General features: G+C 41.1%; 1 protein-coding gene across 1 annotated transcript in view; it reads left to right on the top strand.

Annotated features, from left to right (window-relative positions):
• Positions 1-443: 443 nt before the first annotated feature.
• Positions 444-22898, top strand: part of pcsk2 (proprotein convertase subtilisin/kexin type 2) — a 33625-nt gene continuing 11170 nt past the window's right edge. Inside the window, exons 1-6 of the mRNA XM_034238020.1 lie at positions 444-991; positions 2708-2812; positions 8763-8876; positions 9278-9386; positions 12743-12780; positions 21859-21935. Coding sequence (XP_034093911.1) covers positions 809-991; positions 2708-2812; positions 8763-8876; positions 9278-9386; positions 12743-12780; positions 21859-21935 — 626 coding nt within the window. The 5' untranslated portion in view covers positions 444-808. The remainder of the gene's footprint in view (positions 992-2707; positions 2813-8762; positions 8877-9277; positions 9387-12742; positions 12781-21858; positions 21936-22898) is intronic.

Here is a 22898-nt window from a genome sequence, read left to right as displayed (position 1 = left end):
TCCTTTAATGAGCAGCCTTTAGGAGAAGTATTTCACGGTTCTTTCTAACAACCTGCTGTTCATGTCCAAATGACCAATTATATTCAAATGGCACTGTTCTTACATTCCACTACAAAAAGAGGGTTGAGCTGGGTGAAAAGGAGCTTTACATCATGTTGTTTGAAAAAAAATGTGAATAGTATATTTTCGATATGTGCCCATTGGAATTCTATAAGAGGTATTCATAAAGGTCAAAATGAGTTGTATGGCACATTATTCGCTATATCGGGATTTAAATGTACCTTTTTTTTTCTTCAAAAAAGGCCATCAGCATCACACTAATCGATACAATTCCTATCAACACTGAGGGTTATGGGAGGAGCTCTCCAAAGTGCTGAAAAGTGTCCCCTAGCTCTTATGGGGGGGGGGGGGGGGGAGAAACGAGACCCACCCGCTCGAGCTCATTGGTAGGCTACAACGTCACGCGCACATACTACCCGAGAGAGTAAGGTAAATTAATTACAGATGACAGGAGGAGGAAGAGGAGAGATAACGCTGAGGATGCAGGTTTGGTCCACAACACAAAACCTCCCCACTCGCACCACACAGCAAGAGCGGCTGCACCTCGGAGAAAAATAACTTCCATCAGCTGACGACGAGGAGATGCGTCCGCAAAAGCTTTGATTCGACCCCTTCTACATCCTCCTCCTCTTCCACCTCCTCCTCTTCCTCCACCTCCTCCTCCTCCCATCTTTAGCGCGGAGCATCCCGCACACTGGTTTCACTCCGACGGGCAGGCAGACAGGCGGATTGACACAAGCCAGACACGATGTGTGGATCTCCCCGCCATGGGACAGCCGTGGGATTTATAGTGCTGCTGAACGCGCTGCTGCTCGCGACGCAGGCTGCAGAAGGAGTCTCTACGGACCATCTCCTGGTTCAGCTGCACGAGGGCGCACAGGACGAGGCGCACCAACTTGCAACACAACATGGGTTCCACAGTGCCCGCAAGGTAGGGATGCTCGGGGGGAAACTGTCACGCTTTCTGCCACTACGGGAAATATTGTTTTGTTTTTTCTCTTCAGGGAAAAACTTTAAGAATTCATGTCTCATAGCAAACCAAAGTAATTAGTCCTGAAACATAGCTTAAGCTATTTGGTATACTTAACATTATCTTCACTTTCCTCAGAAATAGTCAAACATTGCGCAAAACAAAGCAGTTCAGTTTAGAGAATAAAGCTGGTTTGACTTCGTTACACTTTGGCTTGATGACGTCATCAAATGCAGGCTCTGGCTAGTAGGTTGCCCATTGGCATAGCCCCGGGGACTAGAAGATCACATCCAGTTTGTGTCCCATAAAGCAAAATACGCAATTTATTTTGTGGAATAATGTTGTTACCTTCATTACATCACTCACAACATGAGGTTTAGGTTAGCCATAGCTTTTAGAAAATTGACAATTCAAACCCATGTGTTAAGTCATTACATTCCCATAATGAATGGGATGAAATGTGTTTATTTACATTGAATTAATTTGAGGTTATATTTCTCAACCTTATTTAATATTGGACATTTTTAAAACATGATGGATTTACATTGCTCATCGTGACTATGGCCTTCTTAGCAGACATGGTTTTACTCACTTGAGACATACGTGTATACAAATAGCTTGAAAAATGCAGCACGTATCAAAACAAGTCAAAAGAGATAACAAGCCATTTATGGCAGACCAATGGATATAATTCCCTGGCAGTGTGTGTGCCTTGTCACATGTCAAAATAAATGTGTGGGTGAAATTGGCCGGAGCCTAGTGAGGCGTAGCTGTGAACAGAGAGTGTCTACGCTGCTCTGAATAGGGATTTTCTGATTTCTTTTTTTTTACCTCCACAGAAAAAATATTATTTCAGTCTGTAACCTGTCATAATATCATATCTGTGCTAGTCTTGTTTGCTAGTTTTCCCACTAGATAACCCCCCACTCCATCTACTGCCTCCCTACCTCCCAGGTTATGTAATCTGCAGCTATATTTGTCTTAATGGGATATGCATCATTAAACAATCCGTGTCATTTGAATTATCTGCTATTGTTCCTTAATTAACAAGACCGGGGCACAGGATCCAGACCCATACAAATGTGAGCACAAAAGAGAGATAAAAGCCTCTCTCTCTTTTATTTTGGAGAACAGCAAAGATTAATAAAAAACCCTTGATTATTGTAAGAGCTATCAATGGATGTGTGGCTTTTGTATTTGCTTTTTTGCGACACATACATGAGCTTTCATCTATGTTTTTGGGCCACAACAATAGACCTAAAGAGCAGCGGAAGATGAGAATAATCCTCGTGCTTCCGTGAGAATTTCATTTCCATATTAGATCTGACAGGCGCATCTGCAAGCGTTTATTTTGAGGATTGACCCGTACCCTGGCTGTTACTGAAGCGTAGGGGGGTCTTTAATCTGCCGCAGGGAAAGCTCTGGATGATGCTTGTCATTTCCCTGCCCTTGTGGTTTCATTATGGTTAATTCCAGCACTGTTCTCCAGTGCCTTAAAATAGCCCGCACGGGGAAAGCCAGGGAATCCGGGCTCCTGTTTTCATCTGTAAGGTGACCTGCCGTCCTTCTGTTACATTTTATATTACCATATATTCTGTTATTGCTGCTTCTGTGTTGACTCTCATTTGGGCTTCTGCTACTGATCTCTCTGCCTCTGTTGTTTTTTATTTTACCCAGCTTTCCTTTGGAGAGGGTCTCTTCCACTTCTATCCTCAGGACACTTCAAAGAGGCGGAGCAAACGCAGTGCTCGCAACAGACAGCGTCTCCAAAAAGACCGCAGGGTAAGCATCCACACACACAGACGCACACTGATAAAAGCACTGTGTGTTTTCTGTACAAGTTCTAAAAAGAGTGGGGCTACCCCTTCACCTTGCATGACAAGGGTTATTTTGAGTGTCCATGTAGTAAACAGTCCAACATAGGGCTTCAGCAATACAGTAACAAATCACCTTTCAAACTGCAGAGTAAACTGAGCTCACCATAGACAGACCACATGGCATTAAGAGCCACTACATACAGGACTAACTAAATAAGAAGCCAACATAAACAACATTCAATATAGCTAGACAGATAGAAAGAGATATGAGTTAAGAACATAGCATGAGGGTGATAGAATTTAGCAAAGTGCAGCTGTAGAGAAGTTATTCATTTATAATGCAAATGTCGATTCCCATTAATGACACTTAATTGTGTGAGTAGTTTCTGTATGTTTGAATTATTTTGGTGTAGTGATGATGACGATGATATCAGAAGCGCTGGTCCCCAGACGGTGTTTTATGATTGTAAGATTTATTAAGCGACTGCCAAGACAAACACTGCCGGTACTTTTTAACATGAAACCGCATTCAAACGGTCCTCATAATAATAATAAAGGATCAACAGAACAATTAAAATGACGTATTTTCAGAAATATAAAATCCCTAAAACCTGAATATACATTTAAATATATTGAGGTATGGTTCATGTGTGTAAAGAAGGACAGAAGAACAACATTTGTTCATATATATAAAAATGTATCTGGTCTGGTACCAATATAACTATCATTATCTAAGATCATTGATGCTGTTTGACTTTCTTTGATTCTATTTTCAAGAAAATAAAGTGTTTTTGGCATCAGGGCAACTCAAAACCCTGTGGAATGCCACTAATTAAATATCCAGCTCCAAATTACTTATCTAAACTCCCTGTTATAAACATGCCTTTTGGTGATAGTTTTAGATGTTTCTTTGTATTGCTTTGAATCGGGTTCCTTCATATTTTTTGTTTGTGTTTATATGCCTTCTGTAAAGCATTCATAGGTTAAGTCCAATGACAGGCTGAAATAATGTATGTCATTTTGGATGTGGATCACAGTTTCCTAGCGCTCGAGGTGATATCCGCTAATTGCTTTTCATTTCTCTTAAATCCAACTATAGCACATTCAAGATGCTGGAACCAGCTAATGGTGTTGGTGTTGTGAAAATACTGAACAGTAGTTGTAGATTAATTGTTTATCTGGGTGGACTCAGTGATGAATTGACAAATCTACTTAATACCAAGGATCTGTTGAGTCTTGAAGCTCTAATTTAAATAAACAGTTGGGCTGGGTGATTTGCTGTGTGTTTAGCGCTGCCCACCGAACGAGGCGGTGAAAGTGGAGGTCCTGCTGTAGACAATCAACTAACCCCTCTAATTGTGGTTGTGAAAGGTGCTAATGAAAATATATGCGAGCCACTCCAACGAGCTAATACAGCTAATGGAAGTGTGACAGCGTGGACATGGCCAGGTCTACATTCCAGATGCCGGGTTTTAATCAGATCCTTGACATGCTCATATGCAACACCGCAGTTATTGATTTCTATGCATCACTAGAATGGATGAGGTCAGCTAGCCTGATTTAATGTTGCCTGTTTATCATTCTGAAGTGTCTTTCTCCCATGTCTCAAGGCGGTAGATGTGCATTTCTCAGTCTTACAAGTGCAGTTCTGTCAAAAGAAAGGATTTCGTTGCATCTACATTAATGTATACAGTATAGGAGTTTGACATTTCTGTAGTAGTTTTATTGTGTTCATTTAAAGTGATAACAGCAGAAATGAAAGTGATAACAGCAGAAATGATTAAAGTAAAACATTGGTTTGACACAAACAAATTATCATTAAATATAAGCGAAACAAAGATTGTTATTTGGAAAACATAAAACAAATCCACAGGTGGAATTAATACTAGATAACATAAACATAGAAAGAGTATATGAAATGAAGTTCCTTGGTGTGGTTTTAGACCACAAAATCAGCTGGAAACCTCATATCACTCATGTAAAAGCAAAACTGGGAAAAGCCAGACACATTCTGAACTACAACTCATTGTATACTCTATATAACACACTGATATTGCCATATCTGATTTACTGTGTGGAGATTTGGGGAAACACGTATAAAACCAACCTACAGCCGTTATGCACATTACAAAAAAGGGCTATAAGAGTTATCAATAATGTTGGATATCTTGAACACACTAATGTATTATTTTTGAAGTCACACATATTGAAGTTCACTGATCTGGTTAAATTTAAAACGGCACAAATCATGTACAGAGCCAGACATAATCTACTTCCTAGGAAATTAAAAACATTGTTCATAGACAGAGAGGGTGGGTATAATTTGAGAGGAAATCTACATTTTAAACATCTCAAGGTTAGAACAACTCTGAGAAGTACGAGTATAACAACCTGTGGGGTGATTTTATGGAATGGGTTGGAGCAGGAGTTAAAACAAAGCACAAGCATAATTTAGTTTAAAAGGATGTACAGAAACACTTTTTTGGATAACTATGAGAATGAAGAGAGGTGATTGAAGATGAGAAATTATTGTATATGTATGTATAAATGTAAGTAGGAATAACTTGCATAATGATTTAAAGGACAATCATTGATCAAGTAAGGGGTGGGAATTAACAAGCATTTGCTTCCTCCTACTCCCTTTCGGACACATATGATTTTTTATTATTATTAATATGAAGACTTTTTTTTCGTTGAATATATAAATATTATCATGAATGTGGATAAATACATTATTTTAACAATACGGTATTCTGTTTTTCACATTTGTTATTTTTTATTTGTTATTTTTTTAATCTGTTCGAAATAAAGATTGAAATGAAAAATGAAAGGAGTCAACACTCAATTGAGCAGAAGCCTTGAATGTATATGGATGGATGTTTTGTCCCAGAAGCCCTGATCTTTGTTGAACTCTATTACTGGAGCCTGCTGACCCACTTTTGACTTACCCACTAGCTTTTCCTTTTATTCCTCGGATTCCTTTTCTATGTGTCTTGTCCTCTGCAGTCCTTTTCCAACACATACCCTACATGGATTTCAATTGAGACCTCTATTCATGCATTCCTGGCTTGGCCTATCCATCCATCTGTGGTTCCTTTCTCTCATATTATTTTTACTTGATACAAATACAATCTATCTGTCTTTAAAAGGTGGACAGTAGAATAGATCTGTGCGAATGAGCAGCATCCCTGGCCCTGAAAGGCCCATGTCTGGGAAAGCCTGGAGGATAAGGACAAGGAGAAAGGAGAGAGGCAGCAAAGCTCTTTGATTTGAAGTGAACTGGAGCGTTGGGAGCAGGCAGTGGGCAAAGGGGCAAAGGCGGCGAGTGATGGCGGTGCACAGGCACTGTTTGATGTTGTGAGTGGGCAGTATGACATGTCATCTCAAGGGAAATACCAGCTATCCTGCCAAGTGATGGAATAAAATGATGATGGATGGAGAGAAGGGGGGGATGCAGGGAGACCTCACTGTAGAAAGTCCTGGTAGTTTCCCTCTGAATGCATTTATGTAACAGCAAATGTGACATAAGGCCAAATCAAAACGAAAAAAATACATTAGTTTTCACCATTTTAAATCCTCCAGACAGAAGATTAATAGGTATTTTTTCCCAGAAGTGACTTGTCATTTAAAGGACTTACAGATGTGTCGTTTTACAGTGTGTGTGCATCCCGATTGCCTAGACTCTAGAGTATGCCATAAAAGACAGGTCCGGATGAATAGGCTTTGGCCATTTTAAAAGGCCATCTTAAGTGCTCTGCTCTCTTATCTGTGGTGGTAAACACACCGGACAATGACTGTTTCTCTCCGTCACTCTGCAGTGAATTTGCTCATGGTGAGCACAAGAAGAACATTTAGCCACAGGGACATGCTTTCAAAATGTAGCTGGAAAATACCTTTTTTGTTTAGTATTAAATTATTATCAGTATTTAAGGTAGGATAATAGAACAAAATGAGTGTCCATTAAATGTTTGGAGTGCTTCATTTTATTAAAAGAGGGCCTTCCAGGATCCAACCTTTCAAATTATATAATTGTTCCTCTGTGACCTTGGTGAAAGGTACTGTTAGTAATAAAGTACAACATACTTCAGACATTGCCAGACTCTAATAGATGTAATGACTCATACTTCCTTTACCTCACTTTAACCTCTTCAGTTTTTCCTAACGTGTGAATGGGGGACTATTTAATGAAAGCTCACAGTACATTGGATACCATTTAAAATGAGAAATGACACATGTATTGGCTGCTGTTGATTGCTGTCCTCTCCACAAATGCTGACAACGATGAAGGCAGTGAAATATTAGGAGTGTATTGATTTCAGCCCTTCTGATTAGCAGGGAAAGAATAGGGCTTTTGATTTACATGATGCTCTGCCTTCATGGTACAGTAGAGCAGTGGTTCCCAAACTTTTTGTGCCCAAGGCACACCAAAGGACAAGTAAAAATCTCAAGGCACACCTATTGTGCAAAATAGCCCTTATAACACGTGTTATCACTCATATCATGTAAAATATCTGTAAATGTGCATAATTATTTACTAATGCCAAATAAAATGTGACAAAGACAACTATATTACTCATGAAATATTTATTAACGAAATATTTCAGAAATTAATTTGAAACTTTATCAAATTAGGCTTCATCAAAGCAGCAACACACTCATTTAAACCAGACAGGTCACAAAATAAAAAATGAGGCAAAGGAAACTCAGCAGAAATTCAGCACAGAGAACTGTCAATGCAAGGAAGCTGCATTGTCCATGGTCCTGAACTACAAATTATAAATGTAACATTTCAGCAATCAGCATTGAAACATGCTATTGTAAATATTTTGCCGATTTACAAATTAGTGAGATACATGATGTGCCTGTCGGGGCGCGCAGATTTTTTTAATCCTTTGTGGCACTGAGGAGAGGGGCACTCGCAAGTCCTGTTCAACAGAGAGCCGTGACCTCCTGTTGTTCTTCATGTAAATCAGAGTAGAGAACGCCAACTCCAGAGATGGGGTCGTTACTAATTTTTTTTAATATATTACATATTACTTTAAAAAAAGTAATATATTACACTACTTCGTTACTATCTACATAAAGTAACTCGTTATTTTACTCATTACTTTACTCGCCGAGCACGTACGAACTGCACATGCGTGAGTGGCAATAACTTTCCTTACCAGCAGGCGGCGGTAGTGTGTATTTGTCATTCAAAACAGGCAACAACCGGAAGACAGAGAAGAAGAACAGATTACGTGATATAAACAAACAACAAATAGCGTGTGCGGTAGCTTCACCTTAGCATGTGTTCTTTGCAGGTGTGTGTTGAGGTTTGACGTGGTGTTTACAGCAGTGGATAACAGCTGCTGGCCTGGACACAGTTTGCACCTCACCGTCACATTCCTGTCTATTCTTTGGACGAACTCAAAATAATGGGCATACCTCCACCCCTCGAAAGTTATCGCTGACTCAGCCATGTTTATGCAGCACTGCACGTGGAGATGTGGACGCACAAGTCGCGCAGATTACGTACATATAAACCTACAAAGTACTGATATAGTAAATAAAAAAATAATTATTTTTGTGTAGTTGTATATTGCAATAATAACGTATGGTTGTCACAAAATCCCACGGCACACCCAGACTTGCCTCACGGCACACCAGTGTGCCGCGGCACACCGTTTGGGAACCACTGCAGTAGAGCACAGCTGGCTTCGATGATTTCCTGCGTACAGAGCAGCACAAACCTCCATCTCAACCCTCATACCAAGTCCTATTTCAAGTTTACTTACGTGTTCCAGCCGAGTTACTGTTGTGCACTAACAATTTCATTTTGCCCTTTGTATGATCCTTTCAGAAAATGTTTTTGTGATATAATTTCTTGCCTGAACTGACTCTGACCTGGCATTTATTTTGCTTTCCCACCCCAGGTAAAGAATGTCGTTGAGCAAGAGGGTTTTGATCGTCAGAAGCGAGGCTACAGAGATATCAATGATATTGAAGTCAACATGAGTGACCCTCTATTCACCAAACAGTGGTATCTGGTGAGTTATCAGCCGAGCAGCAGTCTGCATGCAGCCTGACCTTCAGCTCGAACCACTATTCTTCCACCCTAATTACTCAGAGGCCAGCATATTCCCCACTACTTTCTGAATCAACGTTGTTATTCATTCATTAATTAGTCTTGCCACCTCATCGCTGCATTCACGCCGCCTAGTTTCCTCCCCTCTTGTTTACTCTAACTGGCAAGCGTGACTTTTACGCTGCGGTTAGCTCGCTGTCACTCATCTCGCTGACATTTACTCCCCCTTCTCACACCCCCAAACAGTCCTTATCCATAGCCTCCTCTTCCCACACACACATGGTCCATGTTGACTAATGTTTGTATGTTGCTCACCTGGGTGCCATGAGTCATGGATGTTCTCCATATTGCCTCTGTGATTAGATAAACACGGGCCAGGCAGACGGGACCCCTGGGCTGGATCTCAATGTGGCTGAAGCTTGGCAACTGGGCTACACGGGCAAAGGAGTTACCGTCGCCATCATGGATGACGGTGAGTGTAAAGTGTTTTACCCTTGAGCGCTGTCTGAAAACACTTAATTATACATGCATATGTTCATCGTACACATTCGATTAGTAACTCTATTTATATCTATAAGGAATGGGAAAAAAAGTAGTTTTCAAGAGTATGTATGGTAACCACTACAATTCGGTAAAGTGCATTCGTTTAGATTGTTTGTCATTCTGTGTTAAAAGCGATTCACTGAATCAAAGTGTGATTTAATATGAGACATACAACTAAAGCTATTCCCCACTGTGCAACGAAACCCAACTTCAAAATCCAACTTTATAATTGTCAAACCTAAGATGTAGTGGAATTTTCGCAAACTCTAATGAAGCATCTTCAATCCTTTCGGTATATCTCTGAAAAAACATTTTGGAGTTAAAATAGATGCAATATACAGTATCAGTGTATGACCTTTTTGATAGTATAGTGTTGGGAAATGGTGTGGAAATTGGCAGTAGATTAAAATACACAAATATAATAAAGTAAATAATACGATAATGCTTAAAAAACAGGTATCAAATCAAGAAAATAGTAGCAAATTATCAAATTGTTGGCAATTAATTATATGTTGATCGATTAATACATCGACTCATTAGGCGCTTTCACACTGGAGTACTTTTCCCAGGACTAGTTCCGATAGTTCCTGGGATTTTGCGTTCACACCAAAAATATCTGGAACGCAAACTTTTTTTCGGGAACCTTTTCACCCCTTTTCAGTCCCTGCTAGAGAGGTGGTACTTTGCTGGGGAGGAAAAGGTTCCAATTTCTGATTGGCTGGGCAAATTGCAAACCACGGTCCGTAAAACTCCAAAAAGTTTTTGTGAAGCTGCCATTTTATTTGCTCGCATTAGCATTATTAGCATTAGCATTAGCCCAGCGCACCAACGGAGAGAGACTAACTTATGGCAACACAAAATAAAACGTGGGAGCGGTGGAGTGATGAGGAGGTGTTGGCGTTCTGGCGATTTACCCGGGTTGCTCCGGGACTTCGGGTGGCAGTATACGTCCTGAAGTTGTTTTCGGCCTGCCAGTAAACCCAAAGCAGAAGAAGAAGAATTGACGTCAGCGGCTTCATTTCAAGCCCCGAGGAAGAGCGCCAGACTCTGATGAAAATATTCGTTGTGTCGAAACGGCGGTACTACAATTTCCGTATCAGTCCGTGACGTCACTGGGCCCAGAAATACTTTTTCCCATTGACTAACATTGGGATAGAGACGTCTGGAAATCAGCGGATAATTTTTTTAAATCTAAATAAACTACCCAGTATGAACTATTTTATAGCCCTTATTATAATCATTAGGTCCTTAAAGTTGTAAAATCCACTAAAAGCCGAATCTATTTTCGGTCTCCATTCATTCTACTGAGCCGAGAGTGGCAGCTCCGGGGGCGGGGCTTAAGGGGCGCATGCTCCGTGAGCGCACATACGGGTTCTTCTGCTCTGACAGCCAGGCATGATGGGTAATAGGGCTGTGCAATTAATCGTATTTTAATCGCGATTACGGCTTGCGACGATTATGAAAACAGCATAATTGACAAAATACGATTATTTTGCTGGGTGCGCTTTCGCCCCTCCCTAAAAGCCCACTCGGCCACGTAGGAGTGATATGTGTTGTGAGTGTTCAGCGCGAGCGAAGATGTCAGAACAAGAGCAGCAACTCGTTAAAAAGAAGGGTCAAACTATTTCCACTATTTGCAAGTACTTTGCCTTTCAGGAGTCCGACGTGGAGCAAAAATAAAGTACAGTGCAGGATTTGTTACCAGGTTGTGTTGGCACCACACGCTAACACAACCAATCTCTTTAATCATCTGAAATACAACCACAAAGTGCAATACGACCGGGCAATAATACAACAAAAAGCAGATGCCCGCTCGACTTCATCCACCACATCATCACAGTCATCGATTCAGGACGCATTGTACAGAGCAACGGCCTACGCGACGAGCTCGCAGAGACACAGAGATATTACAGGTGCCATTACATTTCACATCGCTAAAGATATGTGCCCAGTTAGCACTGTTAGCAACCAGGGCTTTAAGCAACTTGTCAACACGTTGGACAAGCGTTACGCGATGCCGTCTCGGTATTATTTCAGCAGGTCTGCGCTGCCTGCACTATATGACAAATGCCGTGGGGAAGTTGAGAGAGATGTGGCTTCAGCTGACTACTTTGCTACCACAACAGACCTATGGTCTAGCCCAGGGGTGCCCAACCAGTCGATCGCGAGATGTGTCTAAAAATAGAACAACAATATTCTGTTTTATGTCCTGTAACATAATCTTCCTGTGCCAGAATAATGCACTTGAACGCATCAAAGCTTTGTGATTGGCCGGCGTCACCCCATGTGTCGGGGCGTGGCTGAGGGTCTTCAGTACAGGTGGCAATATTGTCACCTGCCTGCGCACATCTCTGAAACTAGACCATGTAAACAGGCTGGTGTTTCTTGCAAAAAATCTTTAAGAGATGACATGAGCAGCCCTACCAGCATTTGCCATGGTGGCCAAAACATTTTTATTTGGTCTTAAATTGTAGTTCAACATTTATTTCCTGTTACTTCTGGACCATGACGGTTGGCCAGCCTTCAACGTTTAACTGAGTGGAATATGTTGAATATGTTTTACCAAAATGTTGGCTATATGTTAAGGAGTTTTCAGTAGGTTGTGACAGTGCACTGCATCATATTTGATTTAATTTATTTTGGTCTAATTTATTTTTATTTATCATATTAATAATATATGTTTAGTATGGTTTTGGAAGTGCGCTCCAACATATTTGTTGATCTTGTTTATTGGTAAAATATTATTTGTTTTAAAGTTCAATAAATGGTCAATGAATAATCGTCAAAATAATCGTGATATCAATTATTGACCCAAATAATCGTGATTATGATTTTTGCCATAATCGCACAGCCCTAATGGGTAATCTGTGACGTTTCGCTCTCTCAAAAGTTGGGCCATTTTGTCCTCATGCGCCAATGAGCAGCTCTCATAGGAAAGAACGAGACCCCGCCTCCGACGCTGTATCCAGTTCTTATTATACATCCATGCTTCATTTGCGTAGTCCTCCCTCAGGGACTTATTCCGGTGTGAACACGATCTACTAGATAGTTCAGGAATTAAAGAGTTCTGGGGAATTAAGTTCCGGGGAATTAAGTTCCGGGAACTATTCCTGGGAAAAGTACTTGGTGTGAAAGCGCCTCTTGTTAAGTTATTTGTTTCCTGAGTAAAGAACCAAACTATATGAAAATGTGGTGAAGAAGACACTGAAGGTCACAGTATCCTCTGTAAAGCACCTCCTCTCAGGCTTAATTATATCACTGATTAATGTCAAAATCACATTTCAGGAATCGACTATCTACATCCCGACCTGGCATCAAATTATGTGAGTACTCCAGTCTTATTGGATTTCATATTTCCCTTCCATTTTCTGAAGTGCTGTTCATAAGTGAAGCAGGAGTTCAGGTGGAGGAATTTCATGGACTTTTTTTGGCGTGCCATTGGCAGTGACAGGTGCTTTCCACGTTGCCTTCATGGCTGCCGAGTCTCCTTGTATTCGTGGAGGACGCAGAGGCAGGCAGACGGCCAGCCAAGCTGTTTAATGTTAATGCACACTGCACTGTGGCAGGCCGATCTGTCACAAGCAGAGATAATGCCAGGGTAGTTGGCGCTGCATAATGTGATGCTCTATCTCCAGAATACTGATAAAGCCTTAAAGGACAAGAAGGATTGCTTAATGGAATAAGGAAGCGAAGAAGGCTTAGTGCGATTTGATTATAAAATATGCAGCTTCGTCAGCACGACTGCTGTTGTATTGAATCCAGGATGTTTAAATACAAACCTTGCAGGGTGCCTAAGGTTGTTGTTACAGACTGGGTTATGTGATTAGTTTGCCTCAAAACATTGGACAAATACGTCTATTTTCTTATTAAGACAGACCCATTTTTTTTCTTTTTGTTAATATATTGTTGGAAAAAGGTGTTAAAGATTACACGAGTACAGTGTGCTCTCTGTTATGCTTTTCCCCCTCAGCTCATTTGCACACTGAGATCCTTTTAAATGTGGCTTGCATAATAGTTGGTTTTTTTCCCGGTGTGCATCAGTCTGTACTCTTGGCACTATGTCTGCCTGCCTTTGCATGTTTCTCGCCTGTGAACAGAGATGAGCCTTGGCCCCAAAAATAACACTCAGCCTCAGCTGGGGTGATGCAGGAGCACGCTCTACTGGAGTGATGGATCACGCTGTGCATAGATCTTGTGTGTATTTGTGTGTGAGTGAGCGAGAGAGACACTGTATGTAATCCTGTTTTTGTTACCGTCGCCATGGTTTTTCGCAGATCCACAAAGACCTCCTATCAGCAGTCTTATTACATTAAAAAAATATATGCAATATTGGGTTTATGTGACATCTGCCATGTGGTTGTGGATGTTTACGTGTACATGCATATCAGCTTTGGACAAGCACAGCCTTTTTTTATTTCAGGACTTCCTATTTGGTGTGATGACGACCTTTAATAAGATATATTTTGGTATGGTTTGTTGATTGGGAAAATTAGTTGGCCTGAGATAAGACATTCATAGCTTGCCAGTTCAATTTCATGGCATATTTGAATATTTATTTGCACAAATAAAAACATATACGGCAGATTTAATAGCAGATAAACTGTATTATTTGTTCCTCCTACCTTTAACAGTTTTAATAAATGATAACTATCAGTGATTAATTTCTTTGTAATAAAATCGTGATGAAGATTTTACCTTATTCCTGAAGCTACGGAGCTATGAGTGTGCAGTTACTCCTTCCATCTCCAAGTTTGCCAGCACCTGATCAATACTGCTATTGTGTTTAGCTACTACAATATTCTGAGGATTTCGAAGTAACCACAGCATTGATCGGCAGGTGACAGGTTTTTTATTCTGTCTGCAATTGTTATTACACTCAGGGAAGTTACCATGACAACATTTTATGATGTCACACTAACAATAAATTGATCTCATATGTTGCTTTTGTGTGAATGAGGTATGAAGAGAGGGAGTAATACAGAGAGGAGTCAACGTTTCTAAAAGATTTATTTTTCAGCCTGTCCTCCTACAAAAAAACGACCATATAGGCCGATTGTTCATGCACTTATTACGACCCAGAGACACGTTTTAAAGTGTATGTTGTTTCTTACACGACCACTAGAGGTGCTCTAGTTCATTGCAAACGCTCCGGAGGGACGTTTATTCACAAATAACCCTCTCTGGAAAATCCTAAATTGTGGAATAGTTTGGCCATTAAAATGCTTTTTGATTCGATTTCTGGCGAGAAGTGTATGATCTTAGAATCAACTTCCAGCCGATGTGTAGGATCTATAGTTTGATAGATATTACGAAGATGATTTGAGGTCTCGCCAGGATAACGTTTATGCAGCTTCCATGTAAAGTTAGCGTGGGTGAAAACAGTTTTTCCGGTCTCGACGTTTTCATAATAAAACCGGATATATTCCCTTCACTGTCAAATGATTACACAGTGATATGCATTACTCATCCACTAAACAACATCAGTTTATCCTTGTTAATTACACAATATTGATTGGTTTAAATTGTGTACAATGCTTTTGTGTTTTTAACCTTCGATTCAGAGAAACAAATCGTTTTTTAGGAGTTTCGACACCACAGTTTCCGAAGTCACTACTCTACCCAGAATCCCCAGCTATCGTTTGGGACTACAACATCCGCCTTGCTTTACAAACAAATAATAATAATTCCTTACATTTATTATAGCGCTTTTTCAATGACTCAAAGCGCTTTACATATACACACATTACACATATATCATACATGCAATGGTCAGATACTGTGGACAATACCCACAGGAGCAAGTTCAGGTGAAGTGTCTTGCCCAAGGACACACCGGCTTTACAGACGCAGCAGCGGCGGGTTTCACCCCTTGATCTGATGATCATTGCACAGCGCACTGCGCCACACCGTCCATCTTCACGCCTCGAGGTCATCGAGGCGCTTTTACAGGTACACATTAGTATTATACATGTACTGTGGACAATACCCACAGGAGCAAATCCGGGTGAAGTGTCTTGCCCAAGGACACAACGGCCTGACGCAGTGGCGGCAAGAGCGGGTTTCGAACTGGAGTTCCCCAGCACTCCCCCTTGATCTGATGATCGGATGCACAGACCACTGCGCCACCCGCCACCCAAACCCCATGATTAGTCATCAAGCCCTGTGATTGGATGTTGGAGTGGCAGTGCGACAAGGTTACGCTGAGCGTAACAGCTCTATGAAATGGAATGGAACCACGGCAGACTTTCCAAAACTGGAATTGGACGGGTCCAGAATTCAGGGAAGGTGCCAAAAATAAACTATGCAATATATTGGACGTTAAGTACTTTGTCAGACTTCACATTTATCTGTGGATAACACCAACGTTTTTTTCTTATTCAAAAGAAGACCTTAACTTAAAATATTCTTTCATGTTTAAATACAGCCTTATTAGTTTGTCTGTTTTGCACATCCTCCTGTTAATATCTTTGGACGTCCTGCACTAAACTGTTTTATTGTAGAGATCACTACAGTATCTTCTTGATATTTTCTATTCTATATTTCTATCATGCCTTCTACTTTCCCCCAATTTTGTATGTAATATTGAAATGTTTTCATCAAATACAATGTTTATTCAACAACAACATTCAATAACGTGCTTTAACCACTAGGCGGTGCGGGTTAAAAAAACAGTGGTGTAGTTAATACAACATAATAATATCAAACATAATATGACTATCAACTTTATTGTGAAATTAAAACAGAACGGTAAAGGAAAATACAGTTTCAGTCTCTCGATTTGAAGCTTATGAACCTGTATAGACCTGTAACAGTCAACTGCATGAGGAGTTGGAAAGGTAGTTCAGTAAATAATATCTTTAAAAACTACATAAAATCCCTTTCTATCAGCTGTGTACGGAGCCCTGGAGGGTTCATAGAGAGAAAAATAAATAAAACGTGGCCACGTTTTACTTTCTCGTGCGCACGAGTTACTAAAGCGTGCGCACGAGTTAATAAAGCGTGCGCACGAGTTACTAAAGCGTGCGCACGAGTTAATAAAGCATGGCCTCGTTTTGTGTGTGTGTGTGTGTGTGTGGGGGGGGGGCATTTGTTTATGATAGTATCGTTCGTTCCGGTGCACTCCGGCAGGACTATAGCACATCGAGATTAAGATTAAACACATTTATTTCACTTGGGAATACACTTAACTATGGGGAACCAGATTTGTTTAAAGTACTGTTCGTGGTAATTTGAAAACAAATGCCGGTGGTGTCGGATACACACGAACACGCACACAGAGCGGAGCTGAGCACACACACACACACACACACATCATGCGCCCCGGTGACAGGACATCTCCTTCATAAAGCGAGGGGGAATACTCTGGTAGTTCGATGTGTGTATAGGTGTGTGTGGTTAAACGTAGCAGCCTCGATCTCTATTCAGCGGTTCTAATGAAGGGAAACGCAGTGAATTAAACAGTAAAAGGCACAGCTCTTTGCAGCTGGTGCTGCTCTTCTCAGATTCTGCTGAGTTACACGTTACTGCCTCCAGTGCCCTGTACGACGAAGCCAGTTCAACAGACCCTGGACCTGAATATGTTCGATTTACCCGGCTTAACTGACCCTAACAAACGCGATGTCGATAAGCGGTCCTACGAAGCTGGTTATCAACTCAGTAAATCAACCAGGGTTTCTCTGTCCGGCTGAGAGCGCGTTCATGTGAAAGGGACGGGGTTAGCAACATTTGACCAATCACAAACATGGAGACGCGTGCTGACAGCGCAGCATCATACTTCATGAATGAATAGTGTAAATAGCCAATCCTGCTTCGTAGTACAGGCCACTGGTCCCGCTGAGATTTCATAAAGTGAAGGAGGTTTTCCTTCTATAAAACAGCTGTGGGCAGCAGATACTGTGAGTCACGGACAGGAATCCCTCAATTTAAATAAAACGAGGCCACGCTTTATTAACTCGTGCGCACACTTTAGTAACTCGTGCGCACGAGAAAGTAAAACGTGGCCACGTTTTATTTATTTTTCTCTCTATGAACCCTCCAGGGCTCCGTAGCTGTGCACTGTTATGGTGTAAATATAACCTATCTACCAATTGGATCAAATATAAAAGTCAGCCGAATTAGTGTTGATACTGCAAGGAGACGTATTGTGTGAAAAGAAATGGAAGATGTTTTTAATTGCTAATATATTTATGATCCACGTCACATATTCAGTTTTGTCGGCATTTCTTACAGTTTGTCAAAAGGTCTTCTGATCAGGGCTCTATAAATAAATATCTACGGCAGATATGTAATATTTAATGCAGCCGAACCGTGTATTACAATGCCGTTATGTGATGACTTCCAAAGAGAAAAGCAAGAACACTCTGAATAAAGTATTATTTTATAGTATTATTTAATTTCATATCGCATAAACACCATATCCCAGCATGCATTGCGGCTAAAAAAAATCGATGTTTTAGCCTATCAAAACCTCTGAAAAAAGAAAGGTGTCAGAATCGAAAGAGAAAAACCTATGGGAAAAACACAAAAGCATTGTACACAATTTAAACCAACAAATGTCGTATAATTAACAAGGATAAACTGATGTTTTTTAGTTGATGAGTACTGCAGATATCACTGTTAAATCATTTGATTATTGGTTTTATTATGAAAACGTAGAGACCGGAAATACTGTTTTCAACCCGTAACTTTACATGGAGGCTGCCGCATACCTCAAATCATCTTCGTAATATCTATCAAACTATAGATCCTACATATCGACTGGACGTGGATTCTAAAAGTACAATATACACTTCTCGCTAGAAATCTAATCAAAAAGCATTTTAATGGCCAAACTATTCTACAATTTAGGATTTTACAGAGAGGGTTATTTGTGAATAAACGACCATCTGTAACGTTAGCATTGAACGGGAGCACTCGAGGGCGAACACTTTAAAACGTAATTATAGGACGTATTAAGCGCTTGAACAATCGGCCTATTTGGTCGTATGAGTTGGAGGACTTGTTGTTATTTTCCCAGAAGCTCATCGTACGCTGCAACAGAAACATCTTAACATCATGTTCACAATCGCTGTTCCAAGAGCAGATGTAAAGTATCCAGCTTCCCTGTCAGCTCGGACCTTGTCAAATAGTTTCTCTGATGTTCCTTTGACTTTAATGCATCTTGCAAAAGGACTTTCTCATAATTACATAATTACATTACATTGCATTTAGCTGACGCTTTTATCCAAAGCGACTTACAATAAGTACGTTCGACCAACAAAATACAAACTTGAAGAAAACAGAATCATATAAGTACATCAGGCTTCATAGAGCAAAAACATTTCAAGTGCTACTCAACTGGCTTTAGATAAGCCAGCCCTTTATTAGTATATAAGTGCTTTGTTAATAGTTATATCGCTCGAAGTGGAGTCGAAAGAGATGAGTTTTCAGTCTGCGCCGGAAGGTGTGTAAGCTATCTGCTGTCCTGATGTCAATGGGGAGCTCATTCCACCATTTTGGAGCCAGGATAGCAAATCCACGTGTTTTTGCTGATGGGAACTTGGGTCCCCTTCGCAGCGAGGGTGCAGCGAGCCGTTTGGTTGATGCAGAGCGGAGTGCACATGCTGGGGTGTACGGTTTAACCATGTCCTGGATGTAGGAAGGGCCAGATCCATTCGCAGCATGGTACGCAAGTACCATTGTCTTGAAGTGGATTCTAGCAGTTACCGGAAGCCAGTGAAGGCAGCGGAGGAGCGGCGTGGTGTGGGAGAATTTAGGAAGGTTGAAGACCAGGCGAGCCGCTGCATTCTGGATGAGCTACAGAGGTCGGATGGCACATGCAGGTAGACCAGCCAGGAGGGAGTTGCAGTAGTCTAGGCGTGAGATGACTAGAGCCTGGACCAGAACCTGCGTCGCTTTCTGGGTCAGCTGGGGACGCATCCTCCTGATGTTGTAAAGTCACATTATGCAGAAATCCTGCTTCTGCTCTCTAGATTACAGATTAGCTTTATCAGTTTCCAAAGGACAGTTGAAATCAGCCATGATAACATGATGAATGGCCCTAAGAGAGGGGATGTTTTGTCTGTGCTTCAGGAATTAAAAACATACCCAACACCATGACAGGCTTTACTCTGGATTTAAAATATGTGCCTTTTGAGTTTCAGAAGTATCGATTTGTACCTAACTAAAAGTATAAGAATAACAACATATCATTTTAGGTACATTCAAAATCAGTACAGAAATATCATCTCCAAAGGGCCACAAGCTAAATCTAGGAGATTGTTAATGGGAGAGAATAATAGATAGTGTTTTCCTTTGTTTGTTTAAATCAATTAAATGAATCTTAGAAGTATGAAGGAAGATAATCACTGTTTAGTAAAACTGATAATAATAACTCACAGACATCATGTCATAACGTCATTCTCCCCACTGCCTTCACTGTGTCTCTCCAAGCTGTCACTACCAAATATAGCTAACATGCTATAAAACAAATGCATGCATCTATTATGCAAGAGCTAAAACTGCAACTAAACCAGTAACTTCAGCCCTCAGATCAATCAATCAATGTTTATTTATATAGCCCAATATCACAAATGTAGATACATGTAATGGATTACAACATGCACTATTTCCCTGTGTAGTGGTGAATGTGGTGGATTAGAAGTAGCAATAGGCAGAAACTTGAAATATTTAAGGAAAGTAAAATCATTTAAATTGAAAAGGACAGCTCCTTAGTTAATTCTACTTAAACATATGTTTCTACCTTATCTATAGGATGCTATTCTATATACTGTTTTACAAAAAACGTAGCAGCTTTGAGTCTTTGATCTTTGGAGTACTACTCGCTCCCAGAAAGGTGAACAGACGAGGGTTTCCAGGGAAAGGTGAGGTGTCTGAAGCTGGGGACAATCCATCATTACGACCATGGTTGCTCACAGGACAGCAGAGGAAGAACAGAGTCTGATTGATAGCAGGGGATATGAGCTTGTGAAGCACAGCGAGGGATTCATGGACATACCCCTGTGTCATTTATTACCGGGACTCAGCACTTTTCACTCCATTTAATGAAGGAGGAACTTGAGCACAAATCCCGTATGGGGACTAGCATGTTCTCCATTTACACATCAGCTCTCTGTTGATAAGAAACATTTTAAGCCTATTCTTGGATTTTTTAAATGTTTAACCAGCTACACTGCTGATGCTGTACCACTTATAACTCTCCAAGAAAGAAAAAGACAAAGAAAGTGAACAAGTAATCGCTTATGAGGGAAACAGTTGGCATTCGTTTTTCATATTTATCCTCACTTCTCTTTAAACAGTCACAGAATCACCTCTACGTCAGAAAGCCCTTGTCGCCGTAAGCATTGCTTCCTCTCGGAGTCACCTGCTCCACATCCTGATAATTACAGTGTTTCTCCATTGGGTCAGTAAGTCTTGCTGTTTTGCTTTCTCTCTTTGTCACCGACTGAGTCATCTCGTCTAAATGTCAGCCAGCAGAGCTGTCAGGCGAGCTCGTGGAAACGGCTGCCAAGATTGATCCGATGTGTTCAGCTCTATGGCTAATGACCCCGGCTGTGGCTTCTCCATACTCTGACCAAACAAAGCACCTGTTACTGGGTTACAGGGCAAAATAGATACCACTCCAAGGGACATGAGTGACAGGTATAGGGGAGATTAGAGCAGATTGCAATAGCCTGAATGTCTTTTGGAAGTGTTGTACAGAAAGAGCAATAACTGTTAGACTTTCCCGAAGATGTCTGCAGAATCTTGAATCCAACTGTGTGTCTGGGAATTATGTTGACTGTATAATGTCTCTCTGGCAGATATGTCTCTCCTGCGTCTTGTTTCTCCAGCTTTTCCGCTGCTGTTCGTTCTTATCCTATTACTTTTGGCCATGTGGAATTAAATGCTGGCAGTGATTGGGCCATTATTTTCTCAGCTAGAAATCCCCGCTGTGACCACACATTATTCCAGCAGAGCCGCAGAGTAGAGTAAAGACTTGTAGTTATATTTGAGCTGAGTTTTTTTCTGTTAACTTCTCTAGAAAAACGTTTTTAACAAAACACATTTATTACTGGTCTGTCGTATTAAAGTTATGGTGTGAAGGTTTTATGGAGATTTATTGGCTAAAACTGGATTTTTATTTTTTAACTGTTTTCAAAAGTGTATAACCACCTGTCCATAGTGCCAGAAGCCTCTGCCAGAGAAAATAAAACATGAGCTATAGTTTTGTCTGGTTGCCCAGGGGGTGAGTTATAGTCCAGGGTAACTTATACATAAGCATCAGCATTTCACACTAGGAAGCCATGTTTTGGAAAAATCCATCCCGATTCTCCATGAAATTATCCTCTCTGATTCCTCTCCTTTTGTTTTTCTGTCTCGATGATGTTGTTTTTGTAAATGCATCCATTTGGTCCTTTCAGAATGCCGATGCCAGCTATGACTTCAGCAGCAATGACCCGTTCCCATTTCCCCGGTACACAGACGACTGGTTCAACAGGTAAAGCTCACCCAGCCGACCCCTATCCATATATAAACATAGGCAGTGTGTTTTCATGTGCACACTTGCACGCTCTCCCTGGAGTCTGGTAGCTCTCCTATATTGATTTTCTCTTCACATAGTTCCATTAAGGCATAATGGTGCAGCATAAACAGAGCTGCGGTCCGGCACAACACAATAGAAAACATAATATCTATTTTGACCCGCTCACTTGGAGGAGATAAGCTAGATAAAGGACAACTAGGACACGTCTAGCCTCCTCTCAGTGTTCACATTGACCTTCTGTCTGATAGTGTCTTATCTGCCTAGAATCTCCCAATCACACCGGTGATCCACTGCCACGGCAACACATGTCGGAGAGAGGAACAAAGAGGAATATATTCTTTCTCCGCCTCTCCTTCTCCACCGTGCCTCCATCTGCTCACATGTATCTATATATATATGTGTGTGTGTGTGTGTGTGTGTGTGTGTGTGTGTGTGTGTGTGTGTGTGTGTGTGTGTGTGTGTGTGTGTGTGTGTGTGTGTGTGTGTGTGTGTGTGTGTGTGTGTGTGTGTGTGTGTGTGTGTGTGTGTGTGTGTGTGTGTGTGTGTGTGTGTGTGTGTGTGTGTGTGTGTGTGTGTGTGTGTGTGTGTGTGTGTGTGTGTGTATCTGTGTGGGAGTGAGAAGGGAGTATTTGGGTTTGCCAGTGTAGCAGTTGCTGACTGTCGGGCACAACTCGCTGGCTAATCAGCTGGTTGTTATAAATAGCTGCCTGTCTGTAGCAAAGCATGCTGGGAGAGAGGGGTTGACTCTCTGCAGTGTCCCTGTAGCGAGCGGAAGGATGGAGGGATAGACACATCACATGGTGCACACAAAACACTAATATGTGCAAACATATTCATTCGGACTCGGATGAATGTTCGATAAGGGGAAGTCTAAATCTCATTGCCTCTCTATGAGCCAACGTTCTTCAAATCACAGTA

The sequence above is a fragment of the Gymnodraco acuticeps genome, unplaced genomic scaffold (assembly GCF_902827175.1).
Source record: "Gymnodraco acuticeps unplaced genomic scaffold, fGymAcu1.1, whole genome shotgun sequence".
Taxonomy (NCBI): Eukaryota; Metazoa; Chordata; class Actinopteri; order Perciformes; family Bathydraconidae; genus Gymnodraco; species Gymnodraco acuticeps.
Note: the sequence above shows the minus strand (reverse complement) of the source record. Positions and strands in the feature narration are given on the sequence as shown.